Source organism: Silurus aristotelis (assembly GCF_946808225.1).
Source record: "Silurus aristotelis genome assembly, chromosome: 6".
NCBI classification, from domain to species: domain Eukaryota; kingdom Metazoa; phylum Chordata; class Actinopteri; order Siluriformes; family Siluridae; genus Silurus; species Silurus aristotelis.
This window is the reverse complement of record NC_139579.1, coordinates 22293543-22316794: the sequence shown is the minus strand read 5'-3', so window position 1 is coordinate 22316794 and position 23252 is coordinate 22293543. Positions and strand designations below refer to the sequence as shown.

General features: G+C 37.0%; 2 protein-coding genes across 3 annotated transcripts in view; one reads left to right on the top strand and one right to left on the bottom strand.

Annotated features, from left to right (window-relative positions):
- The window catches only part of supt3h (SPT3 homolog, SAGA and STAGA complex component), an 86335-nt gene that overhangs the window by 47053 nt on the left and 16030 nt on the right, over positions 1-23252 (bottom strand). The gene's annotated exons all lie outside the window — the stretch shown is intronic.
- runx2a (RUNX family transcription factor 2a) overlaps positions 20644-23252 on the top strand; it is a 39933-nt gene continuing 37324 nt past the window's right edge. The window contains exons 1-2 of the mRNA XM_083545510.1: positions 20644-20832; positions 21064-21192. Of these exons, the coding sequence (XP_083401636.1) occupies positions 21135-21192 (58 nt within the window). The 5' untranslated portion in view covers positions 20644-20832; positions 21064-21134. The remainder of the gene's footprint in view (positions 20833-21063; positions 21193-23252) is intronic.

The window sequence follows — 23252 nt, the reverse complement described above, 5'->3', positions numbered from 1 at the left end:
ATAATCTCATAATGCCTGATCAGCGTATATAACATAATACAAGAGAATGGTATTTCCATTTACTAGCATGTTCTAGTCAGAAAACTCAAACATGCACACACACACAGATAGATGGCCATGATGCATCTGAAATGTTCATCTGCACCACTAGAAATGAGGTTTTTGTTAATACACCCATTTATTTTGTGGAACTGGTTAATTAAAGACTCCGGGAGTTTAACTTTGCAGCTTAATTATTCTTAATTTTAAGAAGCTCAGAATCCTCAGGATTATGGTTTTAGGGTTAACCAGAAGGAATTATGATTCAATTGGTTCAGCAGACTCTGCTCCATAATTTAATTAGCAGCATAACCAGAGGAGCAGGGCAATACTTGTTTTGTTTAAGAAAAAAAAAGCCTAAAACATGTGAGGTTTAAAGGTGACACATTGTCACCTATGAATCATTCATGTGGGCAGAGTTTAAAGAATATATTTTTTATTTTAAGGAAAAAAATAAATAGTGCATGTGAAACTACAAACTTGCTTAGTTAGATAAAGGCAGCAGCGTTATCCTGTATCCATCAGCGAGCACAGAAACGAGGAAGTGAGGCAGTTTTAAGCCCAAAATAAACCTGGGTAAGGTAAGCTGTGTTCTTTTTTTACGGACACTGTCGCAGGTCGGTGAGCAGTCTTGTGTTGGCACACAGGCTTGTGAGAGAGAGAGAGAGAGAGAGAGAGAGAGAGAGAGAGAGAGAGAGAGAGAGAGAGAGAGAGAGAGAGAGAGAGAGAGAGAGAAAGAGACATAATGACAGGCTTCTGACATCACAACCTTGGAGTCAAACATCAGCCTTCCCGGAACTTTTTTTTTTTTCTTTTCCCAGGTTGTTAGTGGAATTTTTTTGGTTGTGTTGTTTTTCCCAATAATGACAGCTGATACTCAAGCTGCTTATTATATTCATTTTTTTTTACTGTTAATAAATCCATGCAACTCATTTTAATCTGTAGAAATGAAGACCTGCGCATCATGTAGATACGAATACGATATCAATTATTTTACAATTTAGTGTTGGAGTAGTTGTTAATACTTTCTGCAGGTTTTTTCCATTTATGAGTGGATTTACGGTGTGTGTGTGTGTGTGTGTGTGTGTGTGTGTGTGTGTGTGTGTGTGTGTGTGTGTGTGTGTGTGTGTGTCTGTGCTTAAAGCAGCTTTGGAGTTTTCCAGGCTCAGAGGCGTTTATAGCCATAGGGTGGGGTTCGACTGGGCTGGACTTGCACTATTTTGGGACAGTTGAAGCTGGTTTCTCCAGTCTGGAAAACACACTTGGGTCCTGATATGGGGAAATGAGCTTTCAGAGAAAAAAAGAAAAAAAGATCCACATGGGTGTAAGAGGAAACTCTGTTATGAAAATATGAATCTTCAGAAGAAGCTTATGTGCTAGTAATAAAGGCAACAGGTAACTAGATTGCTACAGAGGTTTAAAAAAAAAAAAAAAAAAAAAAAAAAAAAATCCTCATTATTAAAATAAAGAATTTTATACAGTTACATTGTCGTTGTTTTGTTTGAAACCGTCTTTATCTACAGTGTATACAAACTTAAACATCACAAAATAAATCATGGGGCATGATGGTGAAAACTGAAAGCGTTAAACTTAAATTTTTGAAAACTACAATTTAGTCATAGTTACACATAGGTAATTGTTTGTCTCTTTAGTTCTATTATATACAATTATAGATTGTAGTCGAATTGTGTTATACAATGTTATTTATAACACACAAAGTATTTTATAGTCAACTTATTGTCATCATGAAGCTAAAGCAATTCTGGAACATTTAATGAAATGTTTTTTTTAAAGAGATAGAGAGCAAGAAAAAAAATTGGTGCCAGCGCCTCAAAGTATGCATTTAGGATTTAAATCCGTAATGTTATAGGCAGAGGCTGTCCAGGAAAATAAACAGCTGTAGCAGCTCCCGTCATAACTGAAGGCAGAGTTTGTTATTTTGTTCGATGCACTGGCAGGCGATACGGAGACCTTCAGCACTTATTACACTCCGCTTATTTGACTTTGTCTGCTCAAACACAGCGGAGGTGAGAGCGGTACAGTATTCAGAGCTCGGAATATTAACGACACACATTACGCTCCGACACAGAATCACATCGAAATATTCACTGTTTATACTACAGAAGGTTTGAATTTATGAATCTGATAGGTCAGACCGTGTTGATTACATATATTTCTTAATTACTGAACAGGACAGATGTATGTTAATGGTCTGGATGTAATGTTAGTGTTTCTTCAGTTACAACTCAACTTAAGCGGAGGCTCTTTTACATGGGGAGCTGGACATGCCGCGTAATCAAAATCAGATTGTATGGTGTATGAAAGATTTTTTTTACTAAGAAAATGGTTAATGGTTAATATAGATCTTTTTTTTTCTTTTCAGGAAGATGATTTAATTTAGGAAAAAGATCCCAACCGTAGCAAACTCTAAAGACAGACTTTTTGTGGTGTTACTGTAACATGTCAGGCTGTAAATAAGAGAAGCGTGCTATGTTATAAGAAAAATGAAACACTCAGGGATGTTCCATTGTATAAAAAATTAAAAAATAACATCAACCCATTTATTATTTTTCCTTTAAAGCTCACCTTGTCATGTTTTTATTCCTTGCTGATTAATTTCTTTATGGATCATTAAAACTTTTCAACAAAGCACAAATACTTCTAAGCAAAAAACATAATTGCTTAGTTTTTTTTTTCATATTTACTAAATCAATTTATAAATAATTTAAAACAGCATGCCATTAGTAGTTCAGCATGTGACTTTTAATGGGGTTGAAACAGCAGCACACCAGAAAAATAGGGGGGGGGAATTCAAACCAACTGTACAAAAACCAAAACAAAGGAAAAACAGATTATGTAATTAACCCTTTTTAAATCAGGACACTCCCATATGGAGTTAAAAAAAAAAAAATACAAAAACAAAAAAAAAAAACCCACTGAGAAGCAGCTGGACCTGGGTGCTGGACAACATGTCACCCCCACTGTCCTGCCTGGCAAAGCCCTGGAGGACAGACTGATCATGAACACATGCTACCTGCAGATCAGCGGCTCGCTCAACACCACATAATGAAGATAAATAGCTATTACTGACGTGTGCTTTCTCCCTTTCTCCTAATCATATTAAAGCGTCTTGTGTTTGTAGAGAGTTTGTAAAGAGGCTTTTGCTGTGTTAAAAACGCATTAGAGTTAAACCTGAGAGGGTGTCCAGTTATTTTCCAGTCGTCCTCTTTTTATTTTCAAAAGATTAGTTAAATCTTATAACATCCTGGCTCAGTCCATCAACACCAAAGCTGCAAAAGACTGGTCTAAACTGTACAGTACAGTATGTTTGCTTTACAGTAGAAATTAGTGTCTAGATTATTAAATTGGTAATAGCTGGAACAACACATCCTGAAAGAGTCTATTTGGTCTAAATACACCTGACTCAATGTTTTGGAGTAGAGTGGTATATTTCTCCATTGAAAGTCTGTGAAGTTTAAGATCATTTTAGATGTCTAGAAATAGTTAGTCAAGGTAACAATTATTGTTGAAACATTTCACAATTCAGCTTAGTTTCTGTAATTCTAATAAAGACTGATTAGACTAGAGTGAACTAGTCATTCACATTAATAAAATCTGGTCAGATAGAGGCCCAGAGTTTTGGGGAGGGGGGGGGGGTGTTAATAAACATCAGTCCAACTTAAAACCTGCAATTACGCTTAAACACTTTGCAATACATCTCAGGATACAAAAACCAAACCCATCTAAGTGCCAGAGAGGTGTCTCCTGATTGCTTGGAGGGTTTGGGCATCAAGGAATATTCAAGAATGGTCATTCATCCTGCAATCTTTCTCTCAGGCACTTTGTGTATGCCATGTACACGCTCAACTCAATGTCATTCTTTAATCACCACAAACCGCCTTATTCTGGGGAGGGCACACACTTATTTACACCTAGGGCAAATGCAATTTTGTCAATCCAGCAGGATTTTGGAATGAAACTTGAGAGCCGAAAAGAAAAACATGCATAAAAAAATACTGTACACAGGAACTCCTCACAAGTTGTGAGAAGACAAATATTGACAATAATAATGATCCTAGGATAATCAATTTCTTGTTTAGATCAAGAAATTTTTTTTTTGTATTCCACTAGCATCTATTTTTGACAAAAGTATTAGTATAAATATCAATACCTTAATTGTGTTGAAGCATCATGCATTTCTATATTCTGATCTAGAAAACCAATATGTTATTTAGCTTTCAGCTTTGAGCCATATGTAAATGTTTTGTTGAAAATATTTTCCATTCTAGTAATCTGTGCTGGGTGTTTTATCTTCACTCTGCATAGAGTGCTGAATTTATAGTCCGTAAATCAAAATTTATTTTGTGTTTTGCTCAAATCTCATGCATGTTTTGCGTGCTGAAATTTACAAGAAAAGGCAATGAAGCATTTAGTGCGCAGGCCTGTTCAAAAAAACCAAGCACCACAAGTTCCAAAACCATAGACCAACACAAGACCACAGCAAATAGCAAGATTAGGGCGCAAGCAACACCCTCACGACCACCGCCTCACTATTCAATACCACTAATAAGGTGACACACACTGTCCGTGGCTCAGGATCAAGCCTAATCATGTTCCTTGGGTGACATACATTTAAATCAGGGTCAGGAAAAAGGAAATCTACATTTCACTCCTATCAGTCACACTCCAATAAAAATGCCATTACTGCAATAACAGGATATGGTTGGTATTGCTAGTCTAAAGGAAAACGCAAAAACAGCATTTAAACTCGACCACAGCTTCTGTCGATGGTATATTTCGAGAGTCTGGTTAAACCGCCTTGTTCATGGGGATTTTTTTTTTTTCTTTTTTTTTTAGTTAACTAAATTTTTCCTGTTATGGAGTCTGGTTTTGTGAAATTGTCCTTGTAAATCTCAAGAAAGTGCTAGATAAATGAGTGAGCTATAATAATGTGCACTTATGGGGTTCATGAAAACAATTTCACATGCAAAATGTCCACAGCTAGAGCGACACTGAAAGCTCTTCCCCAATCATATTAGTCATTAAGCATTTAAAAAGTGGATTAAAATCACAATTCTGCAACCACACCCTTAGAGAGAAGAAACTCGCTCTGGCCATCTGCTAAAGTAGACACTGAACAACAGTCACTGTAGGCTGCTCTGTTAATTGTGGGGTTAAAAAACTAAAACAAGAAAATAAAGAAAATTATTAATAATATAAACAAGCATAAACAAAATGGACCTAATAGTGAACTCTGATGCCCTGAAAAGAAAGCCACAGTTTTCCCAGAAATGCAAATTATTTAATAGCAAAGCATTATTAATTTGGTTTTTAAATACTATGAGAGACAAAACCAGAAACCAATTCTATTAGGAGCAAGCTGACCTTTATGGCATTTTTCAACCTCATATACTGAACACATGCGACAAGCGTTGTTTCCTTTTTCATGGGCGACCTGTTTCTCTTGTTTAGAACAATTGGCCCAAGAGAAAGCCACATCCTGAGGGACAAATGTTCAAGCACCTGCTGAGGCCTTGCGTCGGGTTGGGTGCCTTTCTGATCCCATAGACCATTAGGCTCCCACCCCATTTCATTTGAGTACAGCATTTTACCTAACAAAAAAATTGGAGTCAGGGCAGCACAATATGAGGGATGTTGGGATAACGTCAGATTCTTTCAGGTTATGTACACTCTGCTGTCCCCAACAGCATTCAATGCAAATGCAGATCCTATGAGATGAAAAGCCAATGGAACACATTCTGCTCTGAATAAAATAAGGACCTAGCATTAACTAGTGTCAGGGCTCCCCCCCCCCCCCCCCCCCTCCAAACAAATCAAATAGCATTGTAATGGCAACCCTGAAGGAAAAAAAAAATAGATGAGGCACACTGTGTTCTGCAAATATTTTTTTCCCCTCCGCTAATTATATATTGCAGCCCGTGCAACATGACAACAGCAGAAAGCTGATCCCAAATATCCCAACTCTGGCCGAGGCCTGTTTAAGAAGCTTCTGTCTAAGACTGGCAGTCTTTATCCTCTCAGCCTGCAGAGTGCTTCCATATGTGAGAAGCGCAAGCAGCGTTCCCCCTGAAAAACGTTTGCTCCAATCACATCCTCGCCTGGGCTGCCCTCGGTGCGACACCCGAAACGTCCTGAGGCTCCCCCAAACCCTTCCCATCTCATATTAAACTGACTGGGACAGGCATCAGGCAGCCAGGAAGCTGAATCATTATCCAAATTAGAAAACGAGGAGAGACGAGTCACTCTGAGTGTTGCACGGGAATTTTCTTTTGAACTGAGTGGTTATGACAGAGTCACAGTCATTTATGAGACTCAAAAAAAAAAAAAAAACAAAGGAAAAAAAAAAGGCACGCTAGGGCCACACAAGACAGCTGTGCTCTGTTTTCTTATAATACAACTTACTCTCAGTGCACACGATAAAAAAAAAAAAAAAAGAGTAACGGCTCTATTGCTGCATGTTTTTTAAAACCTGTTTCTTCAGATTAGATATGAATAGTAACCTACAATTATGCAGTGCAGAACCGGAACACGGGGGACACACTGTGAAACACAGTGTCTGACATCTAACGTGGCGCTCAAACAAAATAAGCATCTTGCGGTGCCTAAAAGCAAATCTAAAAATACTATAGCACAGCTGGTTGACATTTATTTTCTAGGCCTTAGCAACAACATTCGGTTGTTTCCCGGTTTTGAGAAATAGTAAAAAGTTCAGAATACGGCAAATGTAAATATCAAACACATACGCCTCATAATTTTTGCGTGTAAACAGTTGACCAATCAAAATCCAAAAATAATCCTACTCAGATTTTTTCATTGTTTTAAATAAAAGTTGATAATTAAGCTAAATGCATTTAAACTGTTTAATAAACCAAACAACAAAAATTGAGTTTTACTGCGTTACAATGCAATCTTAAAAATCTGTAGACTTTGGCTAAAATATACTGATGCTTATTTACCACAATTGATTGTGTACTATTCAGTATTAAACCAAAAATTGTAGTTTAGCTGACTTTTATTTTGTCAATAGTGTTAAGATAATAAGGTTTGGTGTGAGGATTTTGGGAACTGCAAGACATTCTCCTGCAAGTAGGTTTTATTTGATACTGCATAAAAAAGATTTTTCTCCTAAAAAGAAAGCTATTTTCAAAATGATATAGCTTTGAAAATGTCTTTACGAATATTACAACCCTTAAATACTTAAAGAATCACTAAGGAACTATTTTGAGTGTATAGCTTTCAAATAGAAATCTGTGGTTTCCAGAAGAACCACATTAGAACCCATGAGAAAGTAGTTTATAAGAATTAAACTAAAAATGAACTATAAACAAACTAAAAAAAAGAGAGAAAAAAAAACTGATTTTCACAAGAATGTAATTTTATTTTTTATTTTTTTTTTATTTTTTTTTTTTTTAAAAGTAGAACCACTTTATGAATCTAATGAACCCATTAGGAACCAGTTTCATGTGTGCAAAAGTGTGTGCTTCTTTATCACAAACAAAATTGTTTACAAAAGAAGATCTTTATGGATCTGAGAAGAAACTCTTAAAGGAAGTCATTTCGAAGAGTAAGACTGCTTTCTAGCAAATCCTTAACAATGTCTGTTTTTTCCATTAAAAACACTGAGTGTTATCTCCTTATAAATGTGAGAATCCTTTTATCTAAAGAATGCTTGTAATTTCAAAACATTTTTGTCCATTAAAAAAGATTAAGTGTGACTCTAAGGACCATTAACTATCCAAAGAACCTTTTGGGAACTCGTTTTTTAGGAGCCTATGGCTATTCAGTGCTAAAAGTAAATATTAGACTGTATTCTCCAAGTGCAAACCCTCTGGATAAGATTGTCTGCCAAATAAATAAATGTAATGGCTTACATCTTTGTAAATCCCTTCGGGAATTGCCATAAAAAGTCTCACTACTCCCACATACACAAATCGCAAATACACAAATCACAGTGTTGGGATTTTGTTCTTGTATTTGACATTTTGCGTATGAAAACAATTCTTCGAATACAAATGAAATACAAATGGAAGCAAAGGGAGACATATGTGAGAATATTCAGAACATGATCCACATTTCCTGAATGTAAACTCTCTGTTTCCTCTGCCTTACTGAAATAACTTCAGAAAACTGATTACTTTGATTCATTTAGGTCATAAGTGAATTTAGTTGCGTAAACCATCTTAATAAATGTTGCCTTTTTCCTAATTTAATAGTGCAGTTGTGTATTTTTTAGTGTAGGGGACACAGCCTCTTAGCCCACCCACCCTCTCACACACACACACACACACACACACACACACACACACACACACACACACACACACACACAGCTACGTTTTAGTGCATGTCTCTAGTTCCTAGAAAGCTATGACCTAAAACACATTGGATCACCAGTTTAAGTGGGAAAAGGTGCTATGGTTTTGACTGATAATTTGCCAGGGACCAAAGGTCTTAAAAGCAAACCTGCGAGATTTCCATTTAATACTGACCTTTATAATCATGCAGCACTCTGAAGGCAGAAACCACAAGGGCAGAAGCAGAAAGAAATGGCTGATGGTAGAAGCGTGCTTTGGGGATAATCTGACAGCTCAGTGACCATTGGGAGGGGAGGGGAGAGAAGGGGGGGGGGGGGGGGTTGAGAGGAGATTTACTTGAAAAGATGACAGGAAACCACAGGGCCACAGAGGCGGCCAGGGAAACGTGCCTTCTTTCAGCATGGAGGACGACTCTCTGTTCCCCCAGCCCCAGCCTCAGCCTTATTACTGCAATTAGCCCATGTCTTAAGGGGCTTATGATTATATTGCTCCTTTTCATCAGCCGAGGGCCTTAGCGGCAGCGCTCCAAAGAGGGGCTTGTCATCAGAAAGTCTCTAGAAACATGTGTGCAGTGGCTAATAGCCATAGAAACACGGTTTATGAAGAACACTTAGGGGGAAGAATTGTCCACGATTCTCGTAAGCTGCTTTTCTTCCGAACAGATCCCAATCAAAATCCATAAGCATTTTACTGAGAGAGGGAAAAAAACTACAAACACTTAAACCACACATCATCCTAACTCTAAACATTTGTGACCGTTCTGAGAAATCATCTCCTGCAAATTCCTACAATTTTCCCAGCCATGAGAGCACGATGTTTCCTTGTGTCCTATCAACTTCAGACTTGATGTACGAGCGGACTAAATGTTACACAACCCAAAAATAAAAGGGAGGGAAAAATGATAAATTATTTACTTGTTTATTAATGAAAATGTCCAGTTTGGTTTGCCAAAGAAAAGAACAGTCACTTCCAGAAAAACATAAGGGGACTGGTGTTAAAAGGCACTGGAGAGTGTGTGGTGAGGTCATTCAGCAGCACAGCCAGACTGTCATTACCATCTCACCATGATCAATCATACCCACATCATCTCCAATGTTCTAAATGTTACATGTAGACAGTTAAAGACTACTGACTTGCTCAATACATTACAACTACAGATTTAAAATTTAAATTTAAAATTCATTCGTAAAAATGTAATAAAAACTTAATAGGAAAATTTGTTTAAAAGCAAAAAAACCATGAAGGCAATCACATTAACATAAATGGATCCTGCACTAACAAGTCTACTCCTTGTTAAGCATTTGTAGTTCACAAATACCCTTTAAATATACTTAAAGAAAGGATATAAAGGAAGGAAGCTATTAAAGATATAAGTTGCTACACTATATGGATAAAAGTATTGAGACACCAGACTTTTCCAGTCTTATATGGTTCATGCCCAAACTGTTACCACAAAGTTAGAGGTACACAATTGTATAAAATATCTTTGGATATCGTAGCATTTAATTTTCCCTTCAATTAAACTAGGAGACCCAAACCTGTTCCAGCATTACAATGCCCCTGAGCACAAAGAGAGCTCCATGAAGATATGGTTTACTTGTGTGGCCTGCTATAGAGCTCTGACCTCAACCCTATTAAACACCTTTGGGATGAAATAGAACGCTGAGTGCACCCCAGGCCTCCTCACCCTTCATTATTTCCTGACCCTGTCTAATGCCGTTGTGGTTGATTGAGCACAAATCTCCACAAGCACAGTGGAGGTTATTATAATAGTAAATGGGGACTAATTGTAAAATGGGATTTAAAAAAAAAAAAAAAAAGGACATATGAATCTATTGGTCAGGTGTCCACAAACATTTGTACATATAGTGTACCCAGTTTGATTTTATTTGATTCTACTCGCACATTAAGATATCGTTTGGCCATCTCTGCATTTCAGTATATTTCTGCATTCAGTATATTAAAATACAAAAATAATCTTTTTAGGAATACAATAGCTGCGCAGGCTGAAATAAAATCTTCCAGGAATAAAAAGGATAAATCTTTATTTCTACACAAGAACTAAACTCTAAACTCGTCTATATTTTTCCCCCTATACTTATATAGCGGTGTTAAAATGTTAAATGGCACCAAAGCCACTAATGAGGAGACACTTTTCCAGAGATTAAACTCAGTAGAGTTCACTAAAGAGCTGGGATCCTTTTGACCACATGCTTCGTGTAGTCGCTGCTGCAGACATGGGGATAAATATTACCAGACTCAATTCATTAGGAGCTGTATACATTACTCCTCCTTTGAAATTCTAACTTGGAGTAATCATGTGAGGCTCGAGCTCCGGCTCTTCACTCTGGCTTCTGTGTCTCGGACTCGGAGGACATGATCAAGGCGTTTATATTCTACGACAATTATTATCACAGCATCGTGAAAATAAATATGCTTCCCCATACAAAGCATACAAAACTCAGTTCATCATGGTGCGAGCTTTGACAAATACTGACATGTTGATATCTTTGGGGTTATCCTGCACACAGCCTGAACCATTACTGCAGATAACGCAAGATAAAATAGACATTAGTGTGTGTATGTTTGTCAAATGATCGAGTTCACAGTGAAGTCACTTGGTGTGGAATCTGGCTAGCCATCACACGTGGGATAAAACTAACTGACTGACTGACAGTGCATAGCAGTACGATCAGTCAATCACTGCGTGAGTGACATTTGGGCACACACTGTGTACAATGCGTCAGGGGAACATTTCCTCACTTCCTTTTACTTTAAGACGGATTCCAGATTGCAGTCTGCTGGTGAAGGCTGCACAGGTCTGGCAATATAAACGCCAGGAAAATCAAGGTTACACTAAAACACTGTTATATCACAGGGTAAATGATTTCATTTTCTAATACTTGCCTACTATAAGATTTATTTGTAGACAGTTGCAAAAGTTTGCAGCCCCCTATTGTTTTCTAGCACATTAAACACAATATTCTCCTTCTCTCATATATATATATATATATATATATATATATATATATATATATATATATATATATATATATATATATATATATATATATACACACACACATACATATATACACACACACACACACACACAACTATATATATTCATATAAATGCACTATGGACAAAAGCTTGTTGACAGCTTTTGAATATGCCATTCCACATTGAGACATTGCTGTTATAATAATAATATCCACTATTCTGAGAAAATGTTCAACTAGATTTTGGAGTGTATTTTTGCTCATTCAGCAACAAGGTTGTTTATTAAAATCATGTACTGATGTAGGGTGTGAAGGCAGTCAGCGATAAAATTCATCCTGAAAGAGTTCAGTAGGACTGAGATCAGAGCTCTATAGCACCACACACAAGATGTTCTACTCAAACACATGTGAACCATATCTTCATGGAGCTGACCAGTACATTTGTCCATTAAAAAATAATGAACATATTTTAATAATTAAAAAGTATTAAAAACTACTCACAGTCATAATCAATTATGATAAACAAATCGTGTATCATACTTTATCATATTACCTCAGCTACCACTTTTTTTATGCGAATGAATTAGGATTCCAGACACCTAAAACACGGGGCTATGCAACAAACTAGAGTGTATACTACCCTGGTGGGCTAAATTAATCATTTATCCACTCCTGTATCATAGAATAAATACTGCACATAACACAAAATAATTGTGTGGGAAACATTAACTGAAAATTGTTAAAAAAAATTTTTAATCATCAATTCTTGATGGCCAAAAAAAATAAAATGCAGACCAAATCTGCTTGTGAAATGATGAAATTATATATATACACAGTACTATAATGGTTTCAACATGGCCTGTTTAAAACTACTATAACCCTGTATATAATTTCAAGCAATAATAAAAAGAAACAAACGTACGAAACCGTTTTCGTTTTCTCCAACTGAAAAAATGCAAGAAAAATAAAATTATTAATATCTTTTTTAAATTTTAAATTCAAGCAAAAAGAAAACTTTGCCACACATTATACACAAACGTGTGTATAGAAACACAAGTGAAAATATCTTAAATGTAGTCAAATGTATCTAGTACACTAGATCTGCAAAAGTATTGTGTCATCAGATTTGTTCCAGCCATAAGTGGTTATTCCCCAAGGTGTTACAAACCTGTTCCAGCATGACAATGCTCCTATACACAAAGCAAGCTCTGTGAAGACGAGGTGTACAAGGGTTGGATTGGAAGATCTTGAGTGGCCTGCTGTAGAGCTCTGACCTTAACAATATTTAACATGTTTGGGATAAATTGTAATCTTACACTAGTATCTGGCATTACTAATGCCCTTGTGGGTATATAAGCACCACCAAACACATGAAACTACTGAAACATCTACCCAGAAGAGTGGTGGTTATTATAAAAGCAGATTAGGATCTAAATATGAAATGGGATGTTAAAAAAGCACAAACGAATTGTATGGTCAGGTGTCCACAATCTATTGTCCATAGAGTTCCTGTTATAAGATTATTCAACCTCTTCCTATATATTATTTTTCAATTGACAAATCACTTATTTCCTAAAAGAAGCAAAATTCTAATTCTATCCGTAGAATAAGAAAACTACAACCTTAAAATTAGTAAAAAAGAGTAAAGATTTCTTAAAATAAGAAAATAATACATAAATTTAGACTGTATTTAAGTTATTTTTTTTTTTTTTTTTTTTTACATGCTAAGACCACTTTTGTTTTGCAGTGCAAGAGATTTAAGGACGATGGTTTAAGGGATTTAAAGGAGGTTTATAAGTAGAAGAAAGCTTCCAATCAGACAAGTATTCACTTCCAAACAGCTCCACCTGTACAGCTTTAGACTCTGTATTTGTTCAGCAGACTCTTCATTTTTGATTGATTATGTGTTACATGACAGGATGCATGTGTGCATTAGTTATGTCGCTGCATGTAGCTAATTTGCAAAGTCAAACTACTCTGTGTACTCTGTACAATTGGCAAACAGATTCTTCTATTTCCATGTGCTATTATTTATGTACGCCGTGACAGAGCAGCTCTCAAAGTGCCATTTAACGCCTGTCTCCTGTGTAGTTTACATTGGCGTCAAGTTACATAGATTTTGAATGGGAGTTTGAATATAATCCAAATTAAATTTTGCTGTGAAAGGTGACCAGTTGCACCTCTTATTTGAATACTGCTAACCACTCAGAATATGCAAAAAACAATGCCTCGCAAAGGTAAATCCCGAACTTCACACAGAAATATAGCTTGGGTATTGCGTAGCTTTTTTTTATGACCTACTTACCTTTATTAAACCTATATAACTAATAAGCATTTATTATAGAAATGAATCAAGGATATATAAAGTAAATACTTTATACTTCCTGTAAATGTATGTTTGGTGTGTTTTTTAAATAAAATTAATTTATTATATTTTTATATAGGAGTTTCATAAAAAAATTATTTTGTTTAGTGGATTTATTTCACCCATAAAGAAGTCTAAATTCTTATATTTAATAAAGGATTTTTAGCAGGGTTTGGTTTTTGTAGATTTTCTTTTTGTATGTTTTCATACAAAATTCTAAATTATTATATTTAATAAATAGGGTTTATAAGGATTTTTTCTGGATTTTCTCTATAAATAAATCTTATTATATTGTGAAACATTTTATACAGGTATTTAGCTATTTTTTTCTTTTATAAAAATTTTTTAAAAGTGAAACCATTTATGAAAAGTTTTTATAAGGGACTGTTTGGTTTTCTGGATTTATTTTTTTTATTTTCCCCATAAATAAATTCGAATGATTATATTTTTCCACAAAGAATTCAGAAAGAGTTATGCTAAATTTTTTATAAGTAAATCTAAATCATTCAATATTTTATCAATTATAAATATTGGTAACTTGTAGACTGCTATACCTGCGGATTACGTAGCTCGTATTTCTTTTAGAAGGTCGCTCTGTTACTCATTCGTGCACGTTTTTTACATCATACATTCGAGATGAGCTGCCAGAAATGTAGCTTCTGAAAACTAGAGGAAAAGCTGCCAAAACCTCGAAGTGCTCCCAGATCCTGCAGTTAGGAAGAAGACGGACCTGAATTACACTGAAGTGTGCTCCCTCTGAACGCTACCACATGTTAACACAGGCCTCTGCACCATATTAGCTAAAGCCACTGGTTTAAAGACATGGCAAATAGAGCAGAGCCCCTGTGAGCTCATGGGCTTTCTGTTAAGTGTGCACGCACACACACAGACACACACAAAGACACACACAGAGACACACACACACACCAAAAGCTAAGCAACATCCAAAAGATTTCACATGACTAAACACACCATAATGTCAGTGGCTTTATAAAGAACAGCTCCTAAATATCGAGTATCAGAACGTTTCAAAGCGATGCAGTGATAGCGATATACTTCACATCATAGTAAATATCCATACACACAATCTGCCCCGGTACCTCGTCTCTGGAGGCAATAAGGCCTCAAAGAAATACAAACACTCAGGGCCATAATACAGTGTATAAAAAAAAGAAATAAATCATGGGATATATATTATTTGACTTGCGTCCCTGTTTCAAATTTTTTTTTACTTAGGAAACCTGCATGTGACTTTTATTTGTAAGTAAACATACGATTCACGTTAAGACTATTGTGAATACATGTCACAAAGGATTTCCTGAAAGGGAGGGTAAAAAGTCATGACTAAATTAATTACAATGTCCTCTTCCATTTCCTTTCATCCTTCTTAAATCCGTTACCAAAGCTGAGGCGTGGAAAAGCCAGCAATTAGACATCAAAAAGCAGGTTTTATTTGCGCTAAACATGTGTTTGTTTCCATGGTAATTACTAAAACAGGGCTAGAAAATGGAGAAACAGAAACATACGAGAGAGAGAGAGAGAGCGAGAGAGAGAGAGCGAGAGAGTGAAGCTGAAGCCTTTTGTATACTTGAGGTAAAAATAAACCATTACTAAAAATTTTTGAAAGAATCGTTAATTTCAGTTCATTACAGAAATGCTGTAAATGGAAGTTCCCTTTTTGGTAATACAAGACCACAAGCCAGAAGACAACACAATGCATTCGAGACGCCAGAAAAAAGCCAGAATTTTTCCTCCTCAGTACAAATTCTAACGAATGTAAGTAGAGAAAATAAGCGCAGGCTCGAGTCTGAGGGAAAGCGCAAGACGCCCAGACATTCTTTGGAAACTCGCAACAGAAAGAAACACGAGTAAAGAGCGACGTATCGCCTTCACTCGCAGTAATATAATTTAAATCCCTGCGTTTTGATTACCGGAGAATCCTGATGTTGTTCATTACACAAAAATGTATGCGACGCGCTAGAGAATGTGACAGAAGCGTCGCTCCGCTGCGCGTCGGATATTTTGAACAAACTCATTTGACGGAATTAGCCAGAAAAGGGAAACGCAGAACACGCAGTGAATGGTTTGATTTGTTTGTTGTAGTTATTTTTAATATAACAACCTTAAAGAGAATTATATTTAGAAATTTATGTGGCAGAAACAAAGTGTGTGATTGTGTTGAATAAATCATCAAAGCTTCATGTAGATTATATAACTCATAAATTAAAAACAAAAGAAAAGAAAAAAGAAAATCCTGCCTCCTGAATCGTCTACAAGTATCCTAGATTAAAAGTAATGCGTTCCAAAATGCATTATTGCCATTTCCAGTAGAGTGTGATCCGTAAACGCTTTTTCAGCTAATATTGCCCACAGCTCCTCGTATGAGGGAGGAGGAGTTTTGTGACTGAACACTAAAAGATCTCTTTGTGACTAAAGGAAAGGTGGAAAAAAAAATTGATGAATTGATGAATTAACATATACAGAAGAAAATTATATAAAGGAATATTGATGAAATGCAGCATGATGCTTTTTTGCATGTGTAAGCAGGCAACAAGGTTCTCTCCTGTCATGTTAATAAGCTCCAGGACTTGTGCATGCTCTTGCTACACAGACAAAAAGTCCTACACGGGTAAATGAAAAAATCAAACAAACATGGGTTTACTGATATATTACAAAACATATTTCGTACAGACAGGTGGTAATCTACACTATGATCTCTGCATTTAGGACAAATTTGCATTAATGCTGGTGGTGTGTTAAAGAGGCCCGTGGATAACCTCTGCCTCGACTTAACACGACATTGTAAGATCTTGCGCTCGAGCTGACATCACTGTGAGCGTCACTGTGCGTGAGCGCCAGTTTTGCTAGGCAACTGGACTTGTGATAATTGTCAAAAATGACAGGCTCTCCTCCTTAATTGCCGTTCTGAAGAAGTGCCCTTGCCGCAAGAAAAGCCACTGGAGTTGACAAAATCTGCCAAGTATGACCAAGCTCTTAGAGGTAGCAGAGTGTGTGTGTGTGTGTGTGTGTGTGTGTGTGTGTGTGTGTGTGTGTGTGTGTGTGTGTGTGTGTTTCTTCACATGACTGACATGACTTCCTTTAATATTTAATTTAAGCCTGTACCTTAAAACATTTTCACTTCCGCCAACCTAATATACAATATTTAAACATCATTAGCTGGGTATAGTGATATGTGAATTTGATGGTCTTTTTTCTTCAAAACCCTAAACTAAATGCAAGAAGAAAGTGCAGACAAAAGAGGCAGCTCTGAAAATCTGATTCAAATAAGGTCTAAACACAACCATCAGACACATGGCATGAATTTATAGGACTTGTTGTATTTTTAAGCTTGAGTGTAGGCAGTGGTGTTTGTATTGGATAAAACCCCTGATTACACCAGAAATGAACACAGTAGACTCACAGTAATTCTTAATTTTCAGCCACCTACCTCACAACAACATGTTTTGTAAGCAAATAAACTTGTGTTTGCCTAATAAACACTAATTTTGCATGCTAATTTAGATTTCACAGATTTGGATCCAACGGAACTTATTTCTGGGTTTGACTTTTTGTTTGTTGAGAACCTTTTTCAGTATCTTTAACAACAACAACAACAAAAAAAGATATATATATATATATATATATATATATATATATATATATATATATATATATATATATATATATATATATATATATATAAAAACACATTTCAGCCTATTAAAAAGGTGTAAAAGTATAAGCGTATAGAGTTGCAAAACATTATTAAGATGAATGAACTTATCATTGCAATGTAAAAACATCACATTGGGTTATACATTTAACAATAAAAAAATAACATTATAAAACCGAATTAATCAAAAAACACATCAGAAAGAGGCCTATAAAGAAAAGAAATTCGAATTTATTCCATGCTGGTGCCAGTTCATCTTCGACAAAGTAAAGTGATCTTTGTGTGGTCATCGGAACGCTTTTTGACCCCCCAACACTGCCGCAGCGTCAAATCCAAATCCAACAACGCTGCTCATTTGTGTAATCTTTCAGATCACCTAGTGGGAGACTAATGTCTCCTAGAGGCATTAGTGCGGGTTTTTTGCACAAGCCAGGAATAATGTTCTACCATCTAAAGCCCTGTTTATGCCTGTGTGGTCCATGGTGACGCTCGCCAAGCTAAAACCCGGCCTGCAACGGGCACCGCACATTCCGGTTTCTCCTTACACACTGGCCACGGAAACGGCGCGCCTGCATGGGGACCACCGCGGCTCACCTAAAACAGAACCGACACCCTGACTGCAGCACAGACACATGCGAAGTAGAAAATGATACATGTGAAATATCATTAAATAAATGATGAGGTGCCTAGAATCCGGCATGGCAGTGAGGTCTGATGTGGGTTATGTATATATGGATGTACACTCATTATTATATATATATATATATATATATATATATATATATATATATATATATATATATATATATATAAAATAGATGTGATTTACACAAAGAAGGAAAGTACAATAGCACGGCGCTGAATGTGATGGATGCTTAATGCGCTGCTGAAGGAATATCACTTCACATCACCTCGGAGCCTTAAGAGGCAGTTGTGGCTGAAGCGTTTCCTGTTATAGCCTGGCCACATCCTGTAGAGCAATAAGAGATGAGATTTTTTTTTTTTAAATATATTTTTATATTCACAAGCTCACAGTAACGGAATCTTAGCGACTACGGACGAAAGAAAAGGGGGAAAGCAGAATGTTCTAATTCGAAACGTTTGGTCCAGAAAAGTAGAGCACTATGCTTACACAGCTGATAAGGGGCTTCTGTCAGAGACTTCCTGTCTCTCTAGAACATTTGCATACTAGGCAATTTCTTTATCAATTTACACTGAAAATTAAGTAAATTGCTAAAATATAAGACATATATGCATATAAAACCTATAGAAATGTAACCCTGCTGCTGCAAACCAATGTATATATATATACTACAATCTATATACCTACACAAAAAGCTGGACAATATGATATAATATAATAAATAATATATAAATATTTAGCAATGCAACATTGGGAGAATACTTACATTATCTAGTATTCTTATTACAAGATAATTAACCCAATATAAGTAGATAAAGATGTTTTGGGACATTAATTCAAACGTAGTTTTTTCCTCCATTTTATTGGCAGAATCTACAGAAATCAATGCTCAAAATGTGCAGAAGGATCTGCCAATAGGATATATAGTATATATAGTATATAAGTATAAGGATATAAGTATATTAATAAGAATATTAATAAAAATAAGAATATTAGGAAAAGTCTTGAAATATTTTTCTGTCATTTTAGACTTAGTTAATTGTAATAATATAAGAATAAATAATAGATAGCTGTAATCTTATAACAGGAGATGATGGGGAGCTCTGACGATATTCAAGATTTATTTTACTTTACATCTTGTGTTTTTGCAGTGGGCAGTAAAAATTATCTCAATTAACTCTGAGATATCATAGACATCATCTTTTTAATTGTTTATTTAGCATGAGCAGCAAATTTGGTAGGCATCTATCTAATCTGTGTTTGTAGGCCATTGCTGGCAGAAAAAAAAAATATAGATAAAATTTATTTATTCTCTCATGGTGCATTATAGACCTGACATGATGAGTTGTGGTAGAACTTTTTCTTGCTATATGATGTTTTTTTGCATAGTCATCTGGCTGTGTGTGTGGATTGCTGTTGACTTAGGTGCTAACAGCCAATACTATATTATATTCCTTAATCATCAACTGTGCATTCACATTGCATACAAATGCTACATATATATATATACACACACACACAGACACACACACATACATACATATATACACACACACACGCACACACGCACACACGCACACACACACGCGCGCGCGCACGCACAGAGACACACACAGTTGACAAAAATATCCGTCTCACTGTGCTTATTCAAGAAATAGCAACCAAGTCTGCTTTCCTCGCAACAAATCATAAATCCGCTCTGACTGATTAATTAAACACATTCACGACAGGCACCCAGCGTGACCCTGACCCCGAAAATAAAGCAGGGACATGAGTTACTTCAGCACATTTTTCACCTGAGCTAAAGACTGTGGAGGAAGCTATGAGCTGGTTGCCAAAGCTCCAGCCTGTGAGGTGTGTGAGACACACTGATGAATCACTGCCGCTAATTCCCAGTGTGGAGAGCGCGGCAGGAGAGACAGACGTGATTCAACACTGAACCTACACCGGTCTCAACGCTGCCAGTGCGCATAGGGTCAATTAGGCAGTACACACTCTCTCCTCTCTCTCTTTCTCCTCTCTCTCCTGTGCGCGCGCGCGCGCGCACACACACACACACACACACACACACACACACACACACTTATTTGAAGCCTACTGAAGCAATCCAGACAAGATGAATACAAATAAATATAAAGTGATTCAGTGATTGAGGAATATCAGTCACAAGTCTGAGCTGCAATTAGAATCAAAGGAGCAGCTTTCTGATTTAATTTACTGTTAATCATCATCAGAGTGCATCAGGATTCTGTAAACTCTAGCTAAATGAGGGAGAGAAAGAGCGAGAGGGAGCGAGAGAAAAAAAAAAAAAAGAAACTCTCCATGTGTTCAGTGCTGCAAATGAGATGAAGCACTGTTGAAAAGGCAAGCGCTCGTGTCCCTTCCTCACAGAGCCGGAGCTCATTCTTCCCTGTGGATGTGTGGAGGAAATGTTAAGCTGCTGACGGGACGAGGGGGTGGGGGGGGGCGGGGGGGGACAGACAGCACGAGTGAAAGGAGGACGATAGAGGCTGTCTCTACTCTACTTTTGTGCTCTGATGTCACAAAACACATGACCCAGCCTCTCCAGTAACAGCCCACAAGGAGGGGGAAAAAAGTGTGTTTGAAAGCATACACGTTTTTTGGATGGTGAGAATGTTTCATTCCCCTCACAAACAACCACAGAACCACAAGTGCGGTGCGAGCGCTTTGCCCAGGACGAGTGCAGGGAGCCACTGGGGCGTAAATGGTTAATCGGCGTGGGTCAACCCCACTCTCAGAGACCCGACAAGTCAGTAAGTACGCTCTAACCACACTCGTATCGGCTTCATTCTGCTCCATCCAACATTTGTGCTGTGTGCGCTTTATACTCTCTCTCTCTCTCACTCTCTCTCTCTCTCTCTCTCTCACATGTGGCAATACACAAAGAAGTGTGCAGTGTATTGACCGCTTCATTAATGACATGTATGGCTTGCTGAACGCTTTAGATTTTTCCTCATACGCCCTGATATGGTTTGTGCTCTCAGTTTAGCACGTCAAGGGTCACGGCGCCCTCGAAAGGAGACGTTATCTGGCGAGGATATATCCAAGTGTGGCGATGGCATCTAACAGCCTTTTCAGCTCGGTCCCTCCGTGTCAGCAAAACTTCTTCTGGGGTGAGTGCTGTGCAAAAAAAATTATTTTCATCCGAGCGTGCCGTGGTTCAGGTGTGGGGTCATTCGGAAAGCCACCTCGAGCAAAATGCACCGGCTCTGGGTCAATGGCAGTCACGCACAAACACACACACACTTGACCAGATGAGGCGTAGGGCAAGGCGCAGGAGAAGCCACTTTATGGCAGCAAATAGGTGCAGTGTTTACTTTTGTGAGCATGCTAAAAAGCTGACATGTTTGTGGAACTTAAATCTATATTTGTGGAATGATGACTGAGAGGGGGAAAAAGAAAAACCTTAGGACATAAACAGCGACTCCGTTTCAATTGACAGGCCGGCATTAAAACAAGATGTTGAAGGATCGGTTTGGGACTTCAGGAGCGCGTCGTACACACGTGTGTTTTGGTCTTTACACAGGCTGAAACTTTGATTTGGACCCCGAAACGCTTTTCAGATAGAAAAGTGCGTAGGAATGAATTTCTATAGGGTCCTACGAAACATTTTTGTTTCCTCCACCTCTCAGGAGCGTAGTCAGGACTTTAAACACGAACAGGAAGCTGACTTCAGAAATAAAAACTGCCTTTAAATAGAGCTTTTTGTTAAAAGACTAGAGAAACGTGTGTGTGTGTGTGTATATATATATATATATATATATATATATATATATATATATATATATATATATATATATATATATATATAAATAAAAAGCTTCTGTAGACGTTTTTTTATTTATTTAAAGAGGCCAGAGAGACCGGACGGCATTAACACGTGAAGGTGACGGATAAAAAACCACACGCAAAAACAAAGCGTATGCAAAGCGCATTTGAATACCACAACATTTTAAAATATACAAATTTAGGCAAAATGTCGAACAAACTAAATGAAGCAAATAAGGTGACGTTTCATACCCAGGAAGGTTATAAAAAAAAGTTACAAAAAATTCGGTATACATATTAAAGTCAATTATAACAATGATAAAATTCAGAATAAAACTGTGTACTTACAGCATTTTTAGCAGAAGGTTTCTCATAATTGGAAAATGATAGGCTTCTCCAGCAGGAACACTGACTCTGAGACGCACGGTGGGTTTGTCGTCACTGTCTGCGTACAGAGACGCTATAAACGTTGTGTCTCCAAAACACGAGACGTGCTGCGAAAGCTGGCGTTGAATTTGTTTCATGGTTGTATGCATATAATGTACGTGTATGATACTTTTTCAGTAAGTACATCATTTCAGTCAGTGTTGTCCATTTGCTAGTTTATCATAGCTGTTAATTATAATTATATAATAGGATACCGACTTTAACTGATATAATTCCCCTTTCCAATAAGAAGGCAAGCTCTGTCACTCACATGATCCAAGCAGGTTGTGCTAAACTCTTCAGGCATTACTAATCAATTACAATTGGGTTACACCACTCTGAGCATAGTAGTCCTGAGGGCTGAGCAGCAAAGGTTAATGGCGTTAATTAATTAACACAACTTTGCACTGAGAAACAATATTTAAAGACTGTGCAAGAGAAAGTGGTGGTGGTTAAAAATAAGTGAAACTGAGCTTCACAAGTCACAATGCATACAATTCTTCAGCACTAAAATTACTTAATTCTGCCTCATGCGAGTTTATTGCGACTACTAGGTTGAAGCAATGTCCCGGGACTAATTAAGGGTCTTTAGCACACTATTATTTCGAAGTGTGTTACATCTGCTCGCTGACGTTTCGCCCAAAACCTCAATCATACGTGTCGAACACCGCGTGTGTGTTTACTCGGCTTCACTGTGTATCAACAAGTTTAATTTCACATGGTCAGGACAAATACCTCATCGTGTACCAGTTACTTCAGAGCGCACAGTGAGTCAGTGAAATCTCTAAATACAGTTGATATTGTTATGGAAGTTTTGAAATGTTATTATACTTTTAGAACTGCAGCGAAATAAATTGAGAGAATGGAGACAAATCAGAGCATGTGAATTTTCCCCAAATAAAGAGGTCCAACATGTGTAATTATTGAGACGTGTCAGTCAGACAATTTCAGTCAAACGAAGGAGAAGTGGAAGACAGAG